This window comes from Plectropomus leopardus, chromosome 5, assembly GCF_008729295.1.
Source record: "Plectropomus leopardus isolate mb chromosome 5, YSFRI_Pleo_2.0, whole genome shotgun sequence".
NCBI lineage: Eukaryota > Metazoa > Chordata > Actinopteri > Perciformes > Serranidae > Plectropomus > Plectropomus leopardus.
In genome coordinates, this window is record NC_056467.1 from 4,315,720 (window position 1) to 4,327,652 (window position 11,933).

The 11,933-nt window shown below is 39.6% G+C and overlaps 1 protein-coding gene across 1 annotated transcript; it reads right to left on the reverse strand.

Moving 5' to 3' along the window:
* Positions 1 to 1,978: 1,978 nt before the first annotated feature.
* Positions 1,979 to 8,127, reverse strand: LOC121943758 (heat shock protein beta-7-like). The gene is made up of 3 exons (XM_042487365.1): positions 7,719 to 8,127; positions 5,574 to 5,734; positions 1,979 to 3,517 (listed from the first exon to the last, which is right to left on the reverse strand). The coding sequence occupies exons 1-3, from the start codon at positions 7,963 to 7,965 to the stop codon at positions 3,326 to 3,328; spliced, it is 600 nt and encodes a 199-aa protein (XP_042343299.1). The 5' UTR covers positions 7,966 to 8,127; the 3' UTR covers positions 1,979 to 3,325.
* Positions 8,128 to 11,933: the final 3,806 nt, after the last annotated feature.

Consider the following 11,933-nt stretch of genomic DNA (forward strand, 5'->3'; position numbering starts at 1 on the left):
CGATTGTTTCTCTTCAGTGTTTTTTTCTGTCACCTCCGTCTGGTGCATCTTTCTACACACACACACACACACACACACACAAACATACACACACACTTCATTCTGTTGTTATACTCCGTGTGAATGAGGGAGCATCTGGACTGTAATGGGCGGAGAGTGCAATGGTAAAAGTTTAATGAGCTAAATGAGTTCATTCGTTAAGTAGGCTGCAGCTTCGTCCCTCGGTGAGTTTCAGGTGGGAGCACAATACCTCCCCTGGAGAATGTGTGTGTGTGTTTGTGTTTGTGTGTGTGTGTGTGTGTGTGTGTGTGTGTGTGTGTGTTGTAGAGAGCATTTTCTAAGATCCAGTTCTGATTCTAATCTATAATCCACTCTAATCTGACTGCCAGTAAATCGCAAAAGTGATGTAACACCAACACCTTGATATCCTGTAACACAACCAGGTTATGAACCTGTGTGTGCGCAAGTTTCCAAAGTCTGAGCCAGACAAAACACGGCTGCAGTCGCTCATCTGTATTGCAATGAATGAGGTTAGAAACACTTGAGCGGCATCGAGCCCTGCTGAGCTGAGCGCCATCTGTCGTTGCTGACGCGGCCCACGTTCTGATGAATATTAAATAAAGGTGTCACTCGAAAAAAGTCTTCCTCCCTCCCAGTAACTGCTACAGTGTAGGAAGTGCTTGTCTCACTTGGAGACTGATTGATGTAATCGCTGGTAAGAGGTGCAGACAGGCCTCTGGAGATGACTGCACTCTGTTCTCTGTCTGAGCATGAGCATGTGTCTTCATCAAAGCCACATCTCAAAAACATCAGACAGCACACACTTTTGCTGTCTGTCAGTCTGCAGGTTTAAACGTAGATGCGATGGGTAAACATTTGAATTATTACAGCAGGTAATATTAAGGATGAATTAAAAGACCAATAATTAAACATCAGTTAGGTGTTATGTTTTTTTAACTAAGTGTGCAAGTAAAAGTAGTAATTAATTTGTTTTTAAAAAACAACAGTTCACCTCTGTTTAAAGCTGCCCAATTGAATGACTTTACATTTTAAAAAGGGGTTGCTAGCACGGATAAACACAAAGAAAAACAACTCTGGGTCCTACTTGAGAAGTAGGTGGTTCTCTGTGCACCACTCTGCAAGACTGTTGATGTCCTCCTTGCACAACATTAATATAGCTATTGTCTGTGTAAATATATGGTGAATTAATGGCATCCTGAGCATTAAGTGAAGTCATGGCATGTGCGTTGCAGTGTGTGTGTCCTGCTCTGACTACCTAATCATCTCTGCTCCTCACTGCGCTTATATGTAGTTACTGTTGATAACACTTTCCAGACTCATAGTTGCTGTGGCATCATCGCAGAAGCTTAGCAATCTCCCTCCAGTTCCCCCTCATATTAACATCGTTAACACTTTTGCCTGTGTAGGCATTGTTCATGCTGTTCTAGTAAGTGGTTATACATTAGGTTATTAATTTATTTCAGGTCCTACTGTGTTGTGTTGAATGTTTGTACCCCATCAATACCAATATGTAGTGGTGAGTTTTGAGAGCAAGGTTTACGGTTCAGGGATTCACAGATGCAGGGTGAGGATGCAGATGCAGGTAAAGAAGATGGGTGGTGACAGGCATGATTTTTTTATTTAATCTGTTTAAAGCACCATGTCAGTGCAATTATCTGGACTGGCTCAGGACCAGTGTCTGGTTGTTGTCAGACCTGACGCTGCTAACATCAACCCATTTTTTCCCAGAGAAGCACACGGTGGACTGAAATCTACTGACTCGAGATTTAAATTGAAGAAGTAAGATTCAGGTTAAACAAATTTACCCTGGGTGTTGGACTGTGTGCTGTGATCACAACTCTGTATGATTCAAGCCCAGCCAGAGATGATTTAACTTCTAAAAGCTTCCACTCTGTGGCTCCTGTGTGCCTTCTGACCAATGATGAAGAGGGGGGAAATTACGCTAAACAAACAACCATTACAATTAACAAAAGTTTATTTTACACTTTTTATAAAAATGCACATTTATTGTATGCCTAAAAAAAGACCAAATCCTCATACAATTTAGTTTGACATGTGTAACGTACAGTATGAATTCACAAGATGAACATGAAAAAAGTATGAAATCACATTGTTCAAATGAAAGGATTGCTAAATTGAGTTAAGGCAAGTTTTTTGCAAGGCAAACATGGACCTTCAAGGAACCTGAATAGTCTATGTGTAGTATGTCATAGCAGTAAGTTAAAGCCATTGTGTGTGGGATTTAAAATTATCTGACAAATAGCACCCATCTAACTCATGGATCTGATCCAAGGACACTTGGTTAAAAGTGACACAGAGTGCACAAGTTTTCACTGTTATTGTAAAAAAAAAAAAAATCTTTTAAAAAACCTTCAAAACTATTTGAAACATTGTATAATTACATAAAAATCCATACATACCCCTTTTCCGCCAATGTGGGGTTACTGTTCAAAGAATTTTAAAAAGAAAATAATATTTTTTTAAAAATTTGGAGCCTGAAAAGTTGGTTCCCAGATGGAACCAAAAAATAGCAGAATACTTGCAAACCATGAAAACATCAGCAGGCGTGTAATATTCTACACGTAGGAAACAGAGGATGGAGAAGTCAACGATAGAGACATAAATTGAGTATGCAGTGGCCCTCTTTTTATGACTCATCCTTGATTACAATAGCTCTAATCAGGACTGGTGGAAACATGGGCCGGTTCATGAGATAGCATAGAGATTCCAAGGGTCCTGGATCCAGTTCAAGAACCAATGCTAATTTTGGTGCAAAAGGGGTATCATTGAAATTGCATGAAGTACAATTTTAAATAAACCCAATTTTATTTCCCCTCATCTATCCACCATGATCTCATAAACTTAAAAACCCGCCTGATAGATGTTTATGTCTCTTATGTAGCCTAAAGGTGGAGCATTGAGCCACTTGGATAATCATGCTAGAGTAAGTTTGACACAGGCAGCAAAAACAAATGACCAAAAATGACAAAATTTTTGATGGAGATAAAACTTTGACCTAACAGTAATGCTGGACTTAAGGTCAGGAGGTCACTAAAATCAATGGTATGAATAATCATCATATTCCAGCCAGAAACTGTGGAGATATGGTATTGTTGAACAGTGTGCTGAAACGAGGGATAAAAATAGCTATTATTATATAATACTTATCCACAGACATAATCCAGTTAAATTCTAGTTTCTTTATCGGCTTGATAGGTCAGTGAGTGAACTGCACTGAATTTTATCATATAATCATAAAACAATGGTAGCTGAGATACTGTAAGGAGCACTTTGAGGCCACAAGTCAAAGGTGAGCCTCACTGCGGTAGATAGGAACACTCGGAGACTCCAGCCCACCCAGTGTTGTGGTCCGGCGGACACTCACCACCAGGGTACCATCAGGGTTAAGATTCCCACTGACGGACAATGGGTCCATATCCTCTGGAAACAGGGACTTATGGGTAAATGTGTCGCTGACACTTCCATCATCTAGTACCTGCAGAACAGAGACAGAAGGTTAAAGAAGATGGAGGGGTTTATCTGAATATGACGGGGACAGCTGTTGGAACGGGGGTAAACAGAAGGAAGAAAAGATGATGAAAAGAAAGGTTGTGGTGCACATAAGGACGGGAGGATTAAGTGAGAAGAGCAGCAGGGCCGAAAAAGGCGTGAGGGGGAGAAAAGAGGGTGAGAAGAAGTGATGGAGAAAAGGGCAAAGAGGTCAGTGCTGCTCAGCTGGTGGAGAGTGAGACAAAAAAGTGAGGAAAGGGGGAAGGAAATGAACACTGTCTAGTTCTCTGAAGACTTTAAGGCCAGTTGAACGGTCTTTTTTTTTATTTGTCTGCTGACCCCTGTTAAAATAATTTTCCCTTCACTGAAGCAAAAGCTCCTTTGTCTGCTACTCACTCACGATTTAAACACAATTAACATCAAATTGTGAGGGAAGAGAAAGAGACGTCAGACAAGCAAGCTGAAGCATGTCTACAGATGAACAGACAGAACATGTCCAAGTCTGACCTGATGGAAATGAAACAGATTGATTCTGTATTTGTGTTGATCTGATTGATTACTGTTTGTTTATGAGTAGACACTAATTAATAAAGATCTGCAATGGTATGTAGAGTAAGGCTGCAGCTAATGATGCTCCTTATTGTTTGACTTAGTGGTGCCTAACCTTCCCAGCTAGCCACCTAATTAAATGTTGTTAATTGGCTGAATTTAACTCAGGTGACAAAAATTTGATGTCAGGACAATGTCTAATGCGACAACACGTTCTCATCACAATTCGTCACATGGTGCCACTCTGTCAGTGACCTTCTGTGTCTACTTATGACATTTTAGGTATCCTTATGTGTCAACTGTTTACACTCCAGGGTGCCAGTACCATGATGTCAACAGGTACACATGGTTGAATGATGCTGCACGGTCCTTATGTTTACACAACAGCACATGGCAACCAACGTGGACCATTATGATGGTTAGGTTTAGGCAAAAGAAGCTCATTCTCAAATGAGGGTGCCTGCGTACATTGCATGTGGACGTAACTGGTGCTGTCTGACCATTACAATAACACCATCAATCCTTTCTGAGCATGTGCTCATCTGATACCATCCAGCCACACTCTGGTCTGATGTGGAAGGTAGCTCTTGGCTTCATGCTCGTACACTGAAGCACTTAAACAGCAAATGTATTTGATGAATTCAGAGTGACACCAGGCTCAATGCCAACGTGAGTCTGGCATAGAATAATCAAGACAGATGAGATTGATATTTTGTTTTAATTTTAGGTTGTGTGTGTATGTAGAATAACACCATTATGTCATCAGCTATTGAGAACAAAACCCATTGTCTGCAAAACCTAATAAACTACATAATGTTAACATCAACACAACATGAATATCTGATGTTGTTAGACATTTGAAGTATCGCCAACCTGATTTTCATTTTAACCAATATTTTTGTCAGTCTGATGTAGTCAAATTTCTTTCTGATGTCATATTGACATCCGGTGCCAGCTGGGTTTTTGGTCGTGACCTTGAGAAATATCTACTTGAGACACTTAATCTTTGATTGTAGAAATATTCATATATAAAAATATTAATAAGTATTTCAGTGAAACTTTTGGGTCACTTGAATATTTCTTTTTTAAGACGCTATGTAAATCAACTTAACTAATTAGTGTGTGTGTGTGTGTGTGTGTGTGTGTTTTAAGAGGTATGTTGTACCTATGAGGGTATGAATTAAAAGTATAACTCAAAAGTGCATAACATTAAGTGGCATGAAGTTTTAGATTTTCTTTTTCGATGGTGCATTTACTTGAAAATGTCAGTAGGGGCGATAACAAGTGAGCAGTGAGTGTATCTGGATCTGTAAACAACCTCTAGAGGCCATTGTGATAAAAATAGAGTGAGTACCAGCCTAAAAGTCCCCACTTTGCAAAATGGTCCTCACTCCAAAGTTTAGAAACAAGCGTCCTCACAATGACAGTTGTAACAACACACACACACACACACACACACACACACACACACACACACACATACACACACACACCTTCTGGGCATGAATGACAACATGGTGGTTGTAGGCCATCACCACCACATCATGCGGCTCAAACTGGCTGACGTCAGCTGATATGCAGTAGCTGTCTCCTAGACATCGCACCCCGCCACCTGTGCTGCTCTGTCGGCCCATCACAGCACCACCTACAGGAGCTACAGAAAAACAACAGAGGAGTTATGTTTAGAACAACATCGTGAGCAGTGAAAACATGTTGATATAGCTGATTAAATGGACCCTTCAAAAATCTGTTGTCTTGGCACTTTTTAAAATGTTACTTTTTACTTCATGATTTTAACCAATTACATGCCCTCAAGAAGTGAAAGGGGACATTGGAAGACATTATGGAATTTTAAAAAAAGGCATGGAATGGACTTTTGACAAAGGAAATTATTACAAAATCTTCTATAATAAATTAAAAGTGAACTCCATTCAACCTCTGCTATTACGAAAATAAGTGATTACATAAAAGTTTCCTTAGATCACCTTAGAAATGGTGGTTGATTTATACATTTTTGCAAAATTCCTTCACTCAATTGTGTATTTCACGATGAGTTATTTATTTGATATAATTATACTTTTGGGCTCCACATAATGAAGCCGAACATTATTGCTCAGTTGTTTGGGTTGTATTTTTGTATTTTATGTTCAGACTAGAACACAAAGGCTATTATAAGCCAATGATGTCTTATTTATTTTATAGAATTATACATTCAGGCTCCACATAGTCAAGCCAAGTACTATTGCTCAGTTGATTGGGTTGTTTTTTGTATTATGTTCAGTCTAGAACACAAAGGCTATTATAAAACATGAGAGGCTGTAAATGTGGTTTACTGCCAGTCTAGAAAGACACAATCTTTCACTAAATAAGAGACTCTGTGGGAGCATCATATACGTGTCCTCTTTTTCTATTTTATTTGACATTTAAGTACTAAAATATTCCAAATAGTTTAAATTAAATCACTGTTTAGGCCTGACTATTCATTATTCTTTGATCTCTGGCGTCACACCAGTAATACACTTTAAAAAAAAAAAAAAAAAAAATTGTGGCTGCTTCTGCTTAATATGGTAGTAGATCTGCTGTAACACTTCATGTAGTTTCCTCTTTGTTTTATATTAGCACTTCACTTTTCCTTTAATTTTTTTTCCACCTTGCTATTAGCTTTTATGTGTCCCAGTAGACAATGTCTGGAGCCATACAGACTCTTTTTCTCACAGAGAGCACAGAAGCTCTCACGACTCTGGATCATTACTCTCTCTGAGCCGCAGGTCTTTTTCTACTCTGTGGCATTTTTCTTTCAATCAACCCACTGCTGTAATCTGAGATACTAATGCCTCCTTCCTGCTGGTGGGGAAAGTGAGTGGAAAAGGCTCTACCCTATGCCTCAAGAAATGCTGCAATAGTGCCAATGAGCCTGGCACTAAAACAGCAACTGCTCCAGTAGAATAGTTAAGCATGATGATCCTGGAAAGGCTCATTTAACCTTTTTTCTGCATATTTTTTTACACTATAATAAAAAGATAATTCACCACAGCCAACATTATCCAGGGCATCATGACATTTGCCAAACACATCTTCATCTCAAAAGCATTTTCTGTTGTAATGTTAAAAGTAAAAATGTATTGTGTGGACATAATCAAGCAGGTAATTTTCTCAAAGGACTTTCCTCAGGAGACAACTGCTCAGAAACAAGTGACCTTTAATTAATTTTCAAGTATATTGTCACAGTGTTTGTTTTCCTATTCACCAGCAACTGTACTTGCCTAAACCTAAGGACGCTTAACCATGTTTCTTTTTATAAACCGAACCACAGTAACTTCAATAAGCTACATAACGATGACAACGTAATGTCATTTATGGGACGCAGATTTGTCAGATATTATATGAACAGTTGTATGAAAATGTGTTGCAATTTTACGGGATTCTTGTTTTAAAATGAGTTAGCTTGAAGCATGAAGAAGTCAGCTGTAGGCAGGGTTTTCAACTGTTTTATGAGGCTAAGATTAGTTAAACTTTGAGTGGTACATCTGTCACCGTTATCATTGTTAATTGCGTTTACAGTGCAATAATGCGAAGGGTGAAAGGCAAAGCAGCAGTCAGTAATGAAGATGGAGCTCAGCAGCAGTCAAATCCCTTACCATTGTGACCATAGGAGGATCTGCTGTGCCTGTTAAAGGGGGCCAAACAGCTGGGTCCCCCAGGGCTTTCTTCTCCAAACAGACTGGAATGATCAGCAGAGTCAAGAAACGGCTCAAAAAGGGGATCCAGAGAATTGGATGATCCGCCCAGTGAGCCCTCTGACCGGTAGGAGCTGGAGGTGCTGTAACGTGATGATGAGCGGTAGGATGAGGAGGATGTGCGGCTGGAGGATGTCAGTGATGCCATGGCAGAGGATATGCACACAGTTAGAAAACACACTCCCACTCTCAATATGCCCAAGCTTTAGAAAATAAATCCTGTTCTCTACTGTGAAGCCTACTCAGAATAAATGCTGACAAAATACAGTCAAGGAAAAGGTTTACCAAAAGCTAATAACCTCTCACTCACTGTCCAGGGGTCCTTGTTGTGGGTTTTTATAATGCCCTGGTGCATTGTGGGTCAGTGGAGCACAGCGCGGGCTCTATAGTGTTCTTCCTTTTGCCATAAATGGCAGTTTGTCCAACCGCTGGTGCAAGGAATGTAACGGACAAACTGATAAGGAGTGGAGACCCCTTCTTATTCAGACACACAGCAGAGATAAGACTGAAGGGGGCCACTTGAAGAGGCCTCCAGCATGTGGTCAGAAATAGCTGAGCGCTGGAGTGGTCAGGTTGTCCGTTAGACAGACTGAGCACACAATATGAGCACTTTATCAATAATGCAAGGCCATTTAAGTTTTGCTAACCTGCTAATGGAATAACGGATACACTCTGAAGTTCAAATCTGAAATGGAGAGTGCTTCCTGAGGGAACAAATTCAAGGCCAAAATCACAAAATGTGCAAAATGTTTTTTTTACTCTGAAAAAAAGCCAAGGTAAATACAGCCCAGTTGACCTTTACATCCCCTTTTTAAAAGCTTTACCTGAAGTGACATTTTCCTATTGACAAGAATGCTGTCCTTTGAGCAGTGCCACATGTCAATAGTGACATTCAAGACTGTCATATTAATACTTTTATGGTATGTACGTGTGTGTTTTTCTTCCTAGGATGTGATAAATGACATTGAGCAGCACATCAGTTTGGTAATGTGGCCTCAGTCATAGCAGGGACACTTCATGTTTGAGCTATAAAGCTGAAACAATCTAGATAAAACAAGCAGCATACATCAACAGGACAGTCCCAATTTGTGCTCTCAGATGAAACACTTGTATCTGTCCTTGTGTAAAATATTATGCATTAATAAATCTTCCACAGCATATTACAAGAATGACTTCTCAAAACAGTTAAAAAAAGTCTCTATATGCAGTATGATCTGAAAAAAAGTGCAGGATAATAGAAAGTAGACAGAATTTTAAACTATAGCTCTCTCCTTCACCTCTTCACAGTCAGCATTAGAGAAGTTCATCCATTCAGCTCTCAGCCAAAGGTCCAGTGTCTCCACTGGGAGTACTTTTAGTCTCTGGGTGGCACACCGTGGTCTCCAGAGCCCAGAACACAGTATCTCTCCTGACCTCTAACAGATGGCGAATCATGAGGTGCACCCTGGCTGAATTTAGAGGAGAGGGAATGATGAAATGATGCTAATGAGGCAAAAGCAGATCCGGTGTGGAACAGCTGAGGAGAGAAAAAGAACATCAAAGAAAATACATTTAGCATTTTTGGGCATCCATTAATCATCGTCAAATCAACTGCAATCCTCAGTGAACACCACGGTCAGGACAAGCCACTACTGTGACTTAAACTGATGTTTTTTTAATGCCATGTCAGGGTGTTGCAACTGGAAGAAATTCTGGAAATGCAGCTGTCTGCACTGGAAAAACTTTATTTGACTCGTGTACATCCTGTCTTATCACTTGGGTCTTGAAATATCTCGACTACTATTTGATGGATTGCTTTGAAATATATATACACATTTTAATTTGTTTTATGACCAAAAATGTGGAAAACTAGTGACATTCCCATCAGCCTCAGCTTTGTGTTTACTACTAATTAGCTTATGTTAGCATGCTTACCAGCTAAGATGGTTAAAATGATACTGTTCTGTACTTATGCAATATTGTGGCAACCTCTCTGGCTGAAAAAAGTTTTGGCCAAAGTGCCAAAACTGCAGTTGTCTTGTATTGACATATTTGATTCAAACATTTAGACCATTTTGAGTTTCAGAAGTGAAACTTCAAACATTAGGATTGACTTAAGTCTTGACCTAGATACTGCTGGTCATGTTCAGTTCACAACCAGTGTGACAGCCACTCAGGCCCAAGACCAGAAAAAATGATTTTTCGCTCTGTGACAGAAATCTGATTGTTTCATGGCTGTCTGAACGGGGAAGATCACATGTGGTTCCACCCTGTTTCCACAGCCATGGTGAGATGAGATTTGTACCACAAAGAAAAGATTATGCGTGTGTGTGTGTGTGTGTGTGTGTGTGTGTGTGTGTGTGTTCGGATTTTATTCACCTTTTCAGGTTGGCATCATGTGAGTCATATAAGTATTTTTGCTCATCACTGCATTTTCCGTTTTCTATATTTAACTGTTACACAACAAAGTGGCAGATAACGAAAAAGGCTAATATGAGTCATTTTAGAGGACACTATTTTTTTGAAAGGCCATTTTCAGATCTTGTGAAATATATCGAGTCTGTCATCATCATCTGGCACAGTACTGCATTAGCTACACACACTCTTAAAAGTATACTGTTTTTCATTTTACTGTTGACCTACTGAACTTACCTTGACTTCAGAAACTAATTAGACTTTTCACATGCTCCTCAGTCTTGGGCAATTATTGGGCTGTTATGTTGCTAGTTTCATCAACCCAATTATCAAAAGAAAAAAGTTGGCATCGTACGTTTCTGCAAACCACCGATACGTTACATTGTATGACATTATGTAGCAGTTCTGGTGAAACTTAAATTTCTTTACATTTCAACCACGCTGTGGTTAATGTACTCTTAGGTTAAGGCACAAAAAACACTTATTTAGGATTAGGAGAAGATTGTATTTGGGCTTAAACAGCCTGTTTTGGTGGCACAATCACTGCTGCAGAAGATATCAGAGTCTCTGTGAAACGCACAATCCTGGCAGAAAAAACAGCTGTGTCTTAGTAAAAAGAATGTTTTAAAAATTCACTGACCCGGAGGTAAAGCAGTGAGGGGTCATTTAAAAAAAAAAACCTTGGTTGACTAAAAAGACACCAGAAACGCAGTGATGACTTGCTAAAAAAACAACCTGTTTGGTTGTTTATTGGTCTCGAACAGTGGTCTGAGCTTCCCCAAGTGTCTTGCCATCCACCATCTGCTATCACATCACTTTAGAAACATTGTGATGTGAAATGTACAAATGTAACTCATTCATCATCTGCAGAAACATACGATGCCGATATTTTCATCTGGCGACTGGTTTTATACAGAACTTTTGTCTTTCATTTTCACATTTTTAGAAACCTAATCAAGGAGCGTCTAATTTACACTCCAACATACCACGCCTATCTACAAGCTCCAAGAGTTCAAAACCCTGATGATCACACACTTTCTTCAAAATCCATCACGTCGTGCTCTGATATTTCCCTCCCTCTCCTTCGACCCACCAAATGGATAACTGAGCTCCCCGGGGGCCCATGATGTCATGGAAAGATGAAATACTTACTGCTGTAAGATCACTAAGACCTCTGTGCGGTTTCTCTGGCTGCCGTCCTTTGCCCTGGTAATAACTTAATAATGATGATGTCGTCATGTCAGGGAGCTAATTACATCAGATTTTATGGTGTGTGTACCACAGTGAATGTCCAGTAATGAATGGTATTGAAAGAGGTGAATGTCGTAGCTCATTATCTAATCATAATCATAAAACACTACATTAGTGGAGCTGCCCACACATCTCCCCCTACTCCTCTACTCTATAGTATGACATGAAAAAAAAGCACACCAGATGTTTTTTTGCAAAGAACAATAACAATATTTTATTAACTCGAAATAATGTCAGATGCAGCAAACAAAGAGTAATTTTTCAAATCCAAGGTGGCAATATTCAAATAATTACATTCAGCCAAAAGAGGAAGAAAAGTATTCAAAAGGGAAAAAAAAGAGTTGGAAAAAGAAAGACGGGATTGAGATTTCAGAGGGAGGAGAAGGTCGAGTGTGTTTCATTGATGCTGATGGTGATGTGCAACCCACGTCGGATGTGGATGGGACAGTACATTCATTTTGGGTCATCTAT